Below are 14,661 nucleotides of genomic sequence, written 5' to 3'. Positions count from 1 at the left end.
TTTTTTTCTTATTTACTCTAAGAAATATTTGATGGTCATCTAGAATTTTGAAACCTTTAAAAATAGCTCTCAGGCCAGCCGTGTGGGACTAAAATTTGAACTAATGTTTAGAAATTAATTGTTTTATGGCTTCCCTCTTCCACTAGACTTTTTTTGGGGGGAGGTCTTACCTACAGTGCCTAAAATAGTGGCTTGCAATTGCAGTCACTGAATGAGTGAATGAATGAATGAAAATCTTGTTTGTTGTGTGTGAAGGATAATTATACTTTGCAGCTTTAATTAGGCTATTGGGATACCCCCTTTTCCATGTCTCATATCCAAGAATAAAATGTGGTAAATGATAATTATTATTATACTCCAGCTTCTTACAGATAGAAAAGGCAAGATATTTTTAAATTTTTCTTTTAGCTTGGCATTTTCTACTTAAAATCTCTCCCTTTTGTACTTCATGCACCTTTTATCTTTCTAGACAAAATAAGAATCTAATAAAGCTGTATGAAAGGTGAACACTTAAAAAACTGCCATGCAAGCCGCTGCCTTGCTCTTACTACATCCTCGAAGTCTTGCACAGTGTTTGATATACAATCAGACGCAGTAAATGTTTGTTGAATGAATGAATGAATAAATAACTGAAAACATATTTAGAGTTTTGAGGAAGACCTGGGAGACTCTACCTGAGGGGGTCAGGGAAGGCTTCATCAACAGTAATGTGGAAAACCAGAATCTTCCATGAACACAGAGGCGTTCATTAATTCAACAATTGGTGAGTTTCTGTGATATGCCACATTCCAAGACAAGGGTGGTGAAGATTTCTCTAGGGTAGCATTAGGAAGATTTTCTCTAAGGTAGCACTAGGGTGTTCAGCAGCACTTTCTGTGATAATGAAAATGTTCTACATCGACATTGTCCAATATGGTGCTGACTAACCATGTGGCCACTGAGCAGGGAAATGTGGCAAGTAGGACTGAAGAGCTGAATTGTAATTTCATCTAATTTTAATCTAAGGGTCCATAGAAGCTGGTGTCAGGAAAAGGGTTTGGAAAATATGCATGGGGACAGATCGTCAAGGGCTCTCTGTGTCATGCTGATTTTGAATCTTATTTTTTAGGCAATGGAGAATCATCGAAGGGTTCTAAGTGGGAAAATGACACTATTAGTTTTGTCTCAGCAGTTCCCTCTGTGGCAGTGGGAGCAAAGGCCTGAGGCTGGAGACCACTTACTGCAGATCGATATTAGAATCCAGTTTCGCAAATGTCACAAAGGCAGAAAATAAGTTGGAGAAATAGGATTTTTGGTCTTTCTATTTGTAATGACCCTGTGGTATCCCTAGATAGAGTATTAGAAAATGACTGGTTATTTTTCTCTCCCTAGATGGAGAGAGTGAATGATGAGAAAACTATGAGAAAATCTCTTGGGCTTGCTTCAGAGGCTGCTGTGTGCAGAACAGAGAGAGAAGGTGGTAGCTTACTCTGGTCCTCAGGGCAACAGCCATTGCATGGAGGAAGAAAAGAGAGTCTGTGGCCAGTCCTGAATCTGGGAAGCTGTTGTCCAGAATTCCTGACCACCACAAAACATCCCTTCCTGACGTGTGAGGTGGAGCTATGTGGCCTGAGTTAGGGGCAATGGTTTCAGAAAGCTGAAGTGGAAACGATGCTGGATTGGAATAAGTCAGAAAACTCTAGAGAAGACTGCATTTGTGCTCTTTGCGGTCTTCCTGCTGTAATGTTCCAGGCCAAGATTGGTTCTTCTGGGTATAAGGCATGAGGGGATTCAACCTGCAACTGGAAAGAAGGTATTAAGCTAGGGATGGGGAGAAATTACCCAGGGCAATCCAGTGCTGGGGGTTACACAACGAAAAATCCCTTAGACAGCAGTGTGGTGGATACTTCCAACATTCATTCAATAAATATCTTCTGGTGACCTGGTATGGATCTTTTAATTCTGAGGCAATCACAGAGATGGCAGGTCACCAGTAATTTCTAACTGAAGGTGGTAGTAACTGGCAATGCATTGCTTTAGGACTGTAGGCCTTACAGCTATTTTTTTCAATATGAACTTTATAATGTAGAACTAAAACCTCAGAAAAATCTCATAGATATAAAATTTTCCTCTCTAGCTATTGTTGTCATTTTATTTACTTATTTATTTATTTTTGTTTGGTTTGATTTGGTTATGGGTTAGCAATCTGAAAGCAGTTACCATTACTAATTCTAAAAATGGATTCAAAATAGGAACACTTCCAAATTAGAAGCATTTTTTAAAAGGAGCCTGAATTCAAAAGTCTGACTTTATCTTTATCAAATGCTTTTGGCAATGTTGAAGAAATCTTCTGGGAGAAATGTAATAAACATTTCTTGGAGGGACAGCATAGAGTGCAAACATCTCAAAAGTGATTCACTTGCATTTTCTGAACAATGCTTTTGCCTACTCTGAGCTGTTGGTTCCAGTATTTGGAGTTCTCATGACAGAAATCCAAAATCACTTCTAGATTCTTCTCCTCCATGACCACCCTAATATTATTCATGCAATTGCTCTGCACAAACACTTCTTTCTGTGATAAAACCTGGAACCTGAAATCAATGAATACAGACAACACAGTAGCACTTGAACTTCTGACTTTATTATTTTTCTTCAAACGAACAGGTGATAAAACACTGTGTCCAAAGCAAAATGCACGACTCTCTTTTCTCTTCTTTCACAGAGTACCAGAAAATGTAAACAATATTTAGCTTGAACTTCTGAGTCCTCATCATTTTTTTAACAGCCTTTAGAACAACATTCGTTTGTTTATACCAGCATTTTACAACATAAAAAATAAAACAAGCAAACGGTCTGAGGGATTTATATAAAGTTTTCAGATTCTGATACAGGCTTGCATCTGCATCGTTTTTAGTCCAACAAAGAGAAACACTGCTTTAGGAAGTGGGTCATGTGGGTGTATAAGTGGTTCGTGGACAGGCCGGATAAGCCATGGTTCTGGTCAGAGTACCACTGAAACACAAAGAAAGAAGCTTGTTTTATTCCTGCAGTCACAAAATGCATTTAGCTTGGACTTTTTTGTGCTCTCAGGACCGATAATCTTTCTATTATGGGGAAATTCTATCTAAGAACACTCAAATAAATAAAATAGCTTACATGTAAATATTTATAGCAGGAAGAGCTTTTGTTAACCTCCACTACTGTTTCACATGCTTTAAACATATTTTAGATCTCAGTGGCTGAGATCTCGCATCATCCAGCATCCTGGAAGATCAGGATCAGGAATCAGAGTTACCAGAAGTGATGCATTGGGTCTGTTATTTTGCTTCTTTGGAGTCTGGTTTCTTCATTTGAAAAACAAAGGGGTTGGAGTTGATTTTCCCTAAGATTCCTTGTAGCTCAAAAATTCCATGAGGCTTTCAGCCTGTGAATCTAATTCCTCTCTGTTGCAGAAAATCCACAATATAATGTATTCATATATAGCCATAAATACCCTTTATAGGAGTATTTATAGGAGTTAAAAATAGCATTTTTAAAAAGTGAAAGATAGTATTATAACTTTAAACCTCACTCTTGGAGGGATGCCACCAAGATTATTGCTTTCACTGAATAAAGGTAGCAGTGGTCACGATGTAATAATATATATTTACTAAGTTGAATTTACTTTGGGGATCACAATAAAAAAGGTCAGAAAAAGCTCACCTCACTCTTTGTATATTTTTAAAAATTTCATATATAATAGTTGTGTATCTTTTGGGGGTACAGTGATATTTTGATAGCTGAATACAATGTATAATGATCAAATCAAGGTAACTGAAATACCCATCACCTCAAACAAATTTCCTTTTATGTTGGGAAAATTATAATTCTTCTCTTCCAGCTATTTTGAATTATATAATCAATTATCATTGACCATAATTTCCCTACTGTACTTTCAAATACTAGAACTTATTTTTTTCTGTCTAACTGTCTTTTGTACCCCCTAACCAACTTCTTCTTATACCCCCTCCCCCATTTCCTTCCAAGCCAGTACATTTTTTTAAAACAAATGTTGAAAAGATGGGGGTCTCCTTCTCGGGGTTCTTGTTCAATTTAAGCAATTGAGGGAGCATTTGTGAGAGGAAAAGGTAGCTACCAAGAATGCCGCCCCACCCCCAACTTTGGCTTTCACTTTATTTTCTTTTCTGGTTCCATTTCTCATTCCTCAAGCAACCTGGATTTTACATTTAGCTAATTCATTCATTCACTCAGTAAGAAGCTGAGCATTTGTGATAGGCCAGGTTGTATGCCAGGGGATGAGAATACACAGGCGAAAAGTTCTCTAACCCCAAATGGAGCCATATGATTTCAGGGAGCCTTGGAGGTTTGTGATGACATTTTGCAACTGCTTCTTACTGAACAAACAGAATCTTCTAGCTGTTTAAGGGTGATCAGGTTTTGCAGGGACTCTAAGCATATAGTTGCACTTATTCACACAGGATTTCAGAACTACTGGATGTTTGAACAAGAAGATAATTTAATCTTGTGAACTCCTTTATGTTACATGACTCAATTGGGAACACGAGAGGTGATCTGGTTTGCCTCAGGTCCTTCAGGAGTTAAAGAAAGATCCAAGATTCATTTGCTAATGTTCTGCCTACTCTATCCTGCAGCCTCTTTGTCAGATTTCATTTTAAAAGTTAAAAAAAATAAAAATATGAACCCCTCCTTTTAGCTTGAGGGTCTAAGGCCATGAACATGAGCAAAACAAAATTATGTACCATTGCCTGGAAATCCACTTGTGCATTAACCAGAGCTTTAGCAATCTGTGCTGAGTTTTGAAAGTGCACATTATCTGCAACAAAGAGAGAGAGTTAAAGTGCTGCTAAATACCAGAAAGCATAGAGTGACAATGTACTGCCTGGAAATGAACACCAACAATTATCTAGTCATGCATTTGACATTGTCAGCAGTGAGTAATCACACTCAGATATGGAAATGTCCCTGACTCTTAGGTACTGACCCTGAGCATAGGCATAGGAGGATGCTTAATGTTTCTTAAACAAAGTGATGCTGGCTCAGTATTTTTATGTGTAAGAGTCTTGCTTAAACCTCACCATCTGCTGTTCCGTGGATGAGAAGATAGTCTACATTTCTGAAATATTCTGCTCTTGCCATCACAGTTGAATTCTGGAAAAGAGAAAAAAATTAACATTTTAGTTGCTGCAAGTTCTAATAGAAAACTAGCTAAATCATTGTGCAATGGACTTAGCACCAATACTGAAATTATGTATTGCTTTGGTTGATAAATATTTAAGAGTCAGAGCAACACATTTTCATCATCATTTGCATTACTTCCATCTGATTCTTAGTTTGAAAAACTGAAAGTTTATGTGTCATATGTTACATATGAGTGAGACCTTAGGCATAAATGATGCCCGCTCAAGCTGTGTAGGGGTTGGGGGTGGGGAGGAAGATTGGGAAAAGAGAGGTTAGGGAAGGGAGGATGGGAAAAGAAAGAACAGAATCCAAAAGGAGTAAAACCCTTTCTAGTGATGTGTTTTGCAATTAACAAAAGATGATATTTGCTTGGGGACCCAGAATTAAAACTGTAAATTCTGAACTACTGCTTTTAAATTATTTAGCATATTAGAAATTAATTATTAACCTAAATAAAATGGAAACACTTACTTTATAGTGCTCAAGATTATCATCCTTTGTTGGGAGACCCATGAATCTCTCTGTGTAGACAGACGCTATAAAAGATATAAGAATATGCATTGTTTGCATGCGATGCATGTCATTTCATTAACCAACAAGACCTTCTAGTTTAATAACTGTTTCTCAATTTTCCCGTCTTGAGCTCTTGAGGTAAATTCTTGCTTTACTTTGCTATAATGGTTGGCCTCAAAGAATATGTGCCATCTCTGCAATTAGCCTCAATAGAGCTAGAGAAGTATGAAGGAAGAGATTATGGAAACAGGAGTGTCTAAACATTTTCTTTCTATGACTGTTCTTAATATTTTTCACTTCTACCCTCCTAGGGAAGAATGTTGTAGTAGGAATGACCTGTAGAATGGTCTCAATATATTTTAAAGAAAATCACAAATCCAGCCATCTTTAGGACTTTTACTGGTGTCTTATTTCATCTGGGATGAAAATATTTTCCTCAAATCCATTCCCCCTACACACATACATAGATGTACACACCTTTTTTCTTAATCAAGATCCCCTACAAGTCACAACTGTTTATTTCTGCCCCAATACAGAAGAGAGAATCTGATGAAGCTAATTTTTGTATAATTATTAGAGTTATTTTGTATAATTATTAGAGTTCGTTCCAAATAATCATCCTGCATTGGTGTAATGATAAAAATAGGCACAAACAGGAGTATTTCTCCAACAAAGTTTTTGTTTCTTTGATTTCTGGAGCAATGGAGCTGGCAATTGCTAACTGTGGCATGGAGGTGAATTGCTTGGCCTCTGGCCTGACCGTGCAGAAGATGTGCTTAAAAGCCAATTATGCTGTAGCTGTGTGCCTGCAAAAACAGAGTTAGCTCTGATTTTAAAGATTTGGTTGGGCAGGGTCTCAAGGTTTCTGGGAGAAAATAAGATAGAGTGGATTATGGAAGAGGCTTTCCTCACTCTTGAGATTTCATTGATTGTTCCAACATGTTTATAATAAATGATATAAACAACTTTGTTTATAAATTATATTTTCCCCGGTGATGCTGGGGTGAATTTTACTGCATAATCCATTTTTCTAGCAACATCAAATATAGAGTAATTACATGTCAAATGCTTTCACGGTAACATTCATGAATGTTTCCATACCGTAATATTCCCAGCTGGAGACTGGAGCCACTGCTATCCCACATTTGAAAAGACCAGTTCCAGATGCAAGGGCCAGTGATGAAACGTATCCTCCATAGGACTGTAGAGACATTGTTATGAGTCAGACTCAGATTTACTTTCATAAGCTTTCCTCCCTATGTTTATAGCAACTCTACTCACAATCCGGACTGAAGGGAGCTGGAGAATATGGCTAAGGGTGGATTACATGTCTATCTTGCATCCTCGGCAGCAAGCTTCAGATAAATGACCAGACATAATGGTAATTTCATCCCTAATGCATCAGAAATACTTGGTGTGCTGATCAGAACAGACCCTCTTAAAACATGGTAGGAGCAGTTTAAGAGATAGATAGAATTTCAATTTTCTTTTGCAAAAAGAAAAAAATTCTCCTTTTTTTCTCTATATCTTTCCAACTAGGACCGTGCTGGAACAAAAACAGGATTTTACTTGAAAGAGATGACTTGAAAGAGATGCACAGAAAAAAAAAAATTACCAAAATTTAAATGTAAGATACATCCTCGCAGTTTGCAAAAGTCCTGTGAGGCAGAACATGTATCTTTGTATTTACTTATTTATTTTCACAACAGAATACCAAAGGAAGGCCATAAGAACTTTTTGGATAATTTAAGACATGGCCATAGTTTGTGTATGATGTAGTGGTACAAGTTCTAAGGATTTCTGACATAGCAGCTCAAAGGAGGAAAAGTCATCGATGTCTTTAAAAACCTTATATTTCTTCCTGCAAATTTAAGGAAAAGGAAATAAATACAAAACAGGATGCAATTTGCAGAGTTAGGAGTAGGTTTATCTCTCATAGATTTTCTTCTCCAAGGAATCAAGAGGTGATTCAGAAATGGGATCCTGTTAAGAGAAAGAGATCTCTGCCCATGTCACATGGAAATTTGAACCTTTTCTTAAATATGAAGAAATGAACAGGGCATCCAAATAAGGTTGCATTGCCTCGTGAGAAGCAAATTTGGTCTGTACAAACATGCTGTGAGAGAGGTGCTTCTCCTGGGAACGTGGACTAAGCAGTTGTCTGGGACATGGACCAAAAAAAATGTGTGCACTAGATTAGGAAGTGATTCTCTGTGTTTATTCTTGCCCTGATGCAAGAACGTCCCTAAAAATCATAAGGGGACAGCGTGACTCTCCAGCTAAAGCCATACCGTGTTTTTAGGACCTTATGACCACAGATTTCTGGGAATCACTTCCCTCAGATCAGGATAGATCATATCATCTTTACCAGAGAAGGTCATTCTTTAGAGAGGGAGAATGAGTGAGAGTGTGAGAAAGAGAGAGAGAGATGTAGACAGACCTGGTGCTGGTAATAGGTCAGTGGCGGGGGTCTATTTTTAATTCATGAAATGCATGGAATGGGAGAATCAGCTAAACAATCTTGCTGAATCTAACAGTTAAATGAAGAATTCTCAAACTAATTTACAGTTTTATGTTTTTAGCTCTGGGGAATTGTATTGAAGACCTTTAGCTACAAAACACAGAATAAAACAGGGGGCTCGGATTGTACCGTGGACCCTTTTTATTATACTTGGAGGAGAACTGAACCATGTTTTAATAGGGAAAAAGTATATTTTAAAAACAGAAGATACATTTGGGTTTGAAAATCCTTATTGCAAGTGAAAATTCTCTGTCTGGTTTAAACTTTCACTTATAATTTAAAAAACGACTTATTTTGATTAGCAGGTTTGCAGCAACTCCTGCTGAAATGGGAAGGCTTTCCTTCCTTCTGAATTTCAAGATCAAATGAGAGCAGAGTAACCCAGAGACCTTTAGAAAAAAATTATTATCGTTTATTATTTTATTGGCAAAGTGTGTTTACTGCAAATAAAAATACTGGGTCCTGCTTCTCCTTTCCTATGCCCCAGAGAAGGAAATAAAGTGAGACTTGAGATTAAAATAAGAGCCTTTGCATATCATGAAAAGGTTTTTGAACATTTCTGTTGAAAATCTCAGGAATTATTAATCTGTATCTATTCAGTCATTGGGTGATAGTGTTGTATTTAAATAAAACTTTCCTGTTTTCAGAATGAATATAAATTTTCTCTGGGAATTTGTAAGAGCAAAAGCGACTGTATCAGCAGCACAACAAAAGAAGGTGTACTTTAAATTCTCGGGCAGCTTGGAGAAGCTATTCCTATTGTAGAAATGAAGAGGGGGAAAAAAGAAAACCCGAGTTGACTTTTTCCTGCCCCCCCTCCATGAGTGGGGCTCCCAGGCAGAGTGGGTGGCTGTTGCAAGAAAAGAACCCACAGAGCAGATTGGCCATGAGAATTCTGGAATTTTGTCCTTTGCACTTAGACGCCTTGCCATTTTGTTTAAATGAGGGATATCTTTAAAAACATTCTTAGAAGGGCACAGGATTTTGAAGGAGGGTTTACGAAACACTCTTATTTGAGGCGTAATGCACACTGGAACATTTTACCTATAGGCAATAATAATAACTAGCTAACATTTATGTGGTCAGGGTTATTGTAATGGCCTTTATGGTCTCACGCAATCTGTCTCCATTCTCCCACCTCATTTCTCCCCTTCCTTTCTATTCCCCTTGCTCACTGGCTCTCTTGACGTTCTTTGAACTCTCCAAGCATGATCTGGCCTCAGGACGTTTGCAAATGCTGTGACCTTCTGCTTGGAATGCCCTTTCCACAGACACTGGCATGCCTCACTTCCTCTCCTCTTCAAAGTCAAATGTCACCTCAAATGAGCCTTCTTTGCCGTTCTGATTTAAAATTGTACCAACTTGCACCATTCCTCTTTCTTGTTTTGTCTTTTTCCATAGCGCTTAACTTCATTTAACACCCTCTATATTTTACTTATTTATCATGTTTATTGTCTTTCTGTCCAACCATTCCCAACTCCATAAGGGTAGATATTTTTGTCTGTCCCGTCAATGAATGTATGCCCAGCGCTGAAAATATGGCCCGACACACAATAGGAATAGAATAAATATTTGTTGAGTATATGACTTTGCTATTACTTTGTCTAATCCTCACGGTGTCTTGGTGAGGAAATTATTGCTGCATTTCACAATAAGGAAACTGAGGCTCAGAGTAAACTTATAGTGGCTATGGAGTCAGTAAGCAGCAGAGCTGGGACTCAAACTCAGGACACTTGACTCAGCAACCCATGCCCCTTCCTCTGTATCCCTATACTTAGGGCAACCTCTTTTGGGGAAACTGTAAGTTCAGAGTCTAATATAGTCTCATTAGAGGTGCATTTGTCCTACTTTTACATCGTTGATCACACATAGCAATTCAAATTACTTATAATTAGTCACTGGGAGAGAAAGGAACTAAGATTAAATCATGAACTAATGCTTATTCAACACCACCTGGCTAGGCCTATATTAACAAAGCGAAGCCCAGAAATGAGGCTGTTATTCTAATAATTTAAGCAAAACCCTCGCTACTCTTCGATTGTCAGAATAATTGTGTTGAGTTTTCATTGCATATCAGGGTTTTGCAACTCTGACACTATTGACAGTTTGGGATGGATAATTCTTTGTTATAGGGGGCTGTCCTATGTATTGCAGGATGTTTAACAGCATCCCTGGCCTCTACCCACTAGATGCCAGTAGCACTCCCCCAGAGTGACAATTAAAAATGCCTCCAGATGTTGTCAAATGTCCCAAGGAGCAAAATCGCCCCTTTAACAACCACTGTCATAAACTGATACTTCTTAGGCACTGTGGTGGGCACATAGTGAATATTTATCAAGGGGCTAAAACCGGGACTAGTGGGCCTTGTTTTATGTGAGCCAGAAAAGGAAAGGGGAAGATAAAAGGGTTTATTCCCCATTTCTTGAACTCGATAATGGAGAGTAATGTGGGATTTGGAGCTTATTGACCAATTGACTCCAAAAAATTTTGTTGGGTGTGATGTATTTCCCAAACTACTATACTGTCTAATACTTCATGGAAACACATATATTCTTCCCTAATTCAAAACGCAATAAGAGCTAAGTAACCCTCATGGTAATTTTCAATGTCTTTCTCTTTTCCATCTCCAATTTGCCACAGGTCCCTGCTTATTATATTGTATAAGATCACACAGAGATATGACCTCTTCCAACTGCTACTTCACTGACTAATTCAGGCCTTTGATATCTGTCCCTGGTATTACTTCTCTCCTAGCCCCTTGGCCCATCCTCTCCCTAAATCTCAGATTATCCTCCACTTTGCAGCCAAGATTATCTTTCTAAGACAGCAATACCTTGCCCTATTGACTTCAAGAGCACTTTAAATATTGATGTCCATAGAAAACATTGTCAGTATATGTTCTGGGATGGTGGAGGAATAAGGAATTGTGGAATCAAATACTTTTTTGGTAATACTGTGTTAAACAAAACTTGACAGGTTTTTTGGTTTTTTTTTGTTTGTTTGTTTTTTTGCTAGTCTTTCTAGAGCCTATATACTCTATTACATAGAATTTGTGATTTGCCAAATTATTAGACTATAGGACATTTTCCTGAAACATCTCCTGGTACTAGCGGGACACATTTGAGGGAAGACATTGATTTACAGGATTAAAGTCAGTTTAAACAACATCATAGATGCTTGATGTGGCCAAGCATTGTGCTAAACAAACACAATTGTAGCTTTGGGCTCAGAAACAAAGCTAAAATGAGACACAGTCCATTCCTTTGATGAACTGACATTCTTTTGGGAGAAACTAACAGACAGACAAGACACAACATGGTAATTCCTATAAGAAAAATTCAAAGAGCTACTGGAGCACAAAGAAAATAATATCTAAGTTGAATCTTAAAGAGCAAGTGTGAGTTATCCATTTGGGAGTGAGTAAAAGGTGGGGAATGGAAGGAGAGAACGGACATTGCAGATGCGAGAAATAGCATGTACAAAACATGGGAACAAGGAAGCATGGATCTATCTATCTATCTATCTATCTATCTATCTATCTATCTATCTATCATCTATCTATTTTTTTTTTTTTTTTTGAGATGGAGTCTCGCTCTGTTGCCCAGGCTCGAGTACAATGGTGTGATCTCAGTTTACTGCAACCTCTACCTCCCGGGTTCAAGCAATTCTCCTGCCTCAGCTTCCTGAGTAGCTGGGATTACAGGCGCATGCCACCACGCCTGGCTAAGTTTTGTATTTTTAGTAGAGACAGGGATTCATCATGTTGGACAGGCTGGTCTCGAACTCCTGACCTTATGATCTGCCTGTCTCGGTCTCACAAAGTACTGGGATTACAGGCATGAGCCACCACTCCCAGCAATAATTTAAATTACTTAAGGTACAGGGAGAAGTGGCAAGAGATGAGATTGGAAAACTAAGCTGGAGTCAGATTGCCAAAGGCCTTGCATGCCAGGAAAGGTATCTGGGCTTTGTGTTGCAGGCAATGCAGAGTCCTATAAAATACATAAGCAGAAAAGCCACACGGTGAAAATTGTTTTGGAAGGATAACTTCATTAACCACATTGGAGCTTGTGAGGCCAAAGCAGGAGGACAGGTAAGAAGCAATTAGAATAAATTGAAGCGTGAAAACTGTGGTCTGTGAACCCAAACATCAGCATTACCTGGGGTCTTGTTGGAAATGCAGACTCTCGGGCCCCACCCGAGAAGCACAGACTCAGAATCTCTGGTGTCTTAACAAGCTCTCCAGGTGATGTTTGTGCAAGATAAAGTTTGAGAATTTCTGGCTTAAATTACAAATGGAGAAACTCAAACTAAGGCAGTGTCAGTAGGGATGATGAGAACAGACTTTGACGTTTAAAGGTAGAATTGACAGAACTTACTAATCAATGGAATGTTGAAGTCAGGAACAGGGGGAGGTTGAAAACAGCTCTCAGGTTACTAATTTGGGTGAATGAGTGTGTGGAGAAGCCTTAATGAAGATTAAGACTTGTTTTAAAATAGGCTTTAACAAGTTTACCTTAGGCGTAAGTTAAGTTTGAGGCCCATGTGAGACATGTGGGAGAGATGATCAGCAGGCATTTGAAACATGGAGCACAGAAGAGAGGTGTGTGCTGGTGCCAGGGATCTGGAAGTCATCATTATCTTTGACACCACAAGGGTTTGCCAAAGGAAAGGAAGACTAATGAGGGTCAAGGCGAGATCCAGACCCAGAAAAACACCAATACTTAAATAATAAATGGAGGCCAGGTGCGGTAGCTCATGCCTGTAATCCCAGCATTTTGGGAAGCTGAGGTGAGTGAATTGCTTGAGCCTAGGGGTTTGAGACCAGCCTGGGCAACATGACAAAATCTTGTCGCAAAAACAAAAAAAGGAATATTAGCCAGGCATGGTGGGATGTGCCTGTAATCCCAGCTACTCGGGAGGCTGAGGCAGGAGAATCGCTGGAACCTGGGAGGCAGAGGTTGCAGTGAGCCGAAATCGCACCACTGCACTCCAGCCTGGGCAACAGAGAGCAATTCCGTCTCAAAAAAGAAAAAAGAAAAAAAAAGGTGTAACAATCGTAGAGGCACAGAAGAATGAAGAGAAAGGTGTCACAGGCATGCACAAATCCCTCTCCTTTAGGTGGCCTAAAAGACTATTATCTGTATACTTACTTATTCAGACTCATTTCCTATACTTTCCTCAAGATACTTTAGACTTTTGAAGTTTCAGGCATCCCTGGACAGCTCAGTCTCCCCGTGTGCACCATGCTCTTTAACTCAGGTCCTGGGCAATGTGGTTTTCACTCTGCCTGGAATGCTCCGTTCCTCAGCTATCTTCACCAATCTCAAATGCTAACTTATTTTGGAATCCTCCCTTAGCTCCCACAGCCATAATTATCCACTCTTGTCCCCCTGTACTCCATAGCAAGTTGCATCTCTCTTAACACTTGGAACATTGCTGAGCCATTGCTTATTTTGTTGTCTGTTTCCCCCACAAGAGGGCCAGGACTATGACTTACTCATCTTTTCATCCCCTAAGGAACTTAGTACAAGACCTTGTAGAAAATGTACTATGTAGATGAAAGAATGAACAAGTCAGTGATTAGACAGATGGATTAATAAACATCTTAAACCTGAAGAGCTGATTTTAAAACCCAGTATACTATTAATGTCTTTATCCACATACTAGTTCCTTCTGCTCAGATGTTATATCACGTGGCAGCCCGTTTCTTACTTTCTTTGCTCAAATTTGCTCTCAGAGTCGACCGCACAGTCGTCACCATGTTGGAGAATAAGCAATTGAGGGGTGGGGGTTCTAATGTACTATTTCAGTGGCATTTGCCCAACTGGATGTGGTGAGAATCTATTATTGAAGAATTTCAGGCTGATAGGGATATATTTTTGGGTGATGAGTGGGTTTTTAGAAAATCATCCCACGTAGATGGTTTTCTACCAAACTAATACCTAGAATGTTCTATAAATAAAATAAAAAGTTCTACTTTATGGTTATTTCAAAGCCTGCAGCAAAAGCAAAGTCCAACTCTAAGAGAAATGTTAATGATTATATGTACATGTTCAACTCAAAATTAGAATCTTTCAAGGATTTGCTTTAGGAAACTTTATAAAAATGGATGATAGGGAAGGTATTATCTGGAATATTTCACTATAGAAATATTTCATTTATTTCTACTCATTTGAATTTCATTCTGTTTAGATATTTAACATTTGATAGTTTTAAGAAGGACCAAATGGCTTGAAGTAACAACTTTCTTCAAATTCCTAACAGCTCTTCATCTGGTCACTGAGCTGAGTGGAGCTGAATCTTGCAGATTCCCTTCAATATTGGGTTTCATTCCCTTCTTCTCGTGCGGGCCGCTCTCAGAGAAAACAGCCAAGAAAAACAACCCAGGCACAAATGGCTGCAAATTGACTTGCAAATGTACAAATTCAGACCAAAAAGTGAAACAG

The 14,661-nt window shown here is 38.6% G+C and overlaps 1 protein-coding gene across 2 annotated transcripts in view; it reads right to left on the bottom strand.

The window, feature by feature from the left end:
* Positions 1 to 2,598: 2,598 nt before the first annotated feature.
* The window catches only part of FAP (fibroblast activation protein alpha), a 73,239-nt gene continuing 61,176 nt past the window's right edge, over positions 2,599 to 14,661 (bottom strand). For both annotated transcript variants that reach the window (XM_032755561.2, XM_032755562.2), the window contains 5 exons: positions 6,793 to 6,892; positions 5,650 to 5,714; positions 5,076 to 5,148; positions 4,740 to 4,813; positions 2,599 to 2,991 (listed from right to left, as the gene is read on the bottom strand). In XM_032755561.2, coding sequence (XP_032611452.1) covers positions 2,890 to 2,991; positions 4,740 to 4,813; positions 5,076 to 5,148; positions 5,650 to 5,714; positions 6,793 to 6,892 — 414 coding nt within the window. In that variant the 3' untranslated portion in view covers positions 2,599 to 2,889. The remainder of the gene's footprint in view (positions 2,992 to 4,739; positions 4,814 to 5,075; positions 5,149 to 5,649; positions 5,715 to 6,792; positions 6,893 to 14,661) is intronic.

This window comes from Hylobates moloch, unplaced genomic scaffold (genome assembly GCF_009828535.3).
Source record: "Hylobates moloch isolate HMO894 unplaced genomic scaffold, HMol_V3 SCAFFOLD_1, whole genome shotgun sequence".
NCBI lineage: Eukaryota > Metazoa > Chordata > Mammalia > Primates > Hylobatidae > Hylobates > Hylobates moloch.
This window is presented reverse-complemented; position numbering and strand designations above follow the sequence as displayed.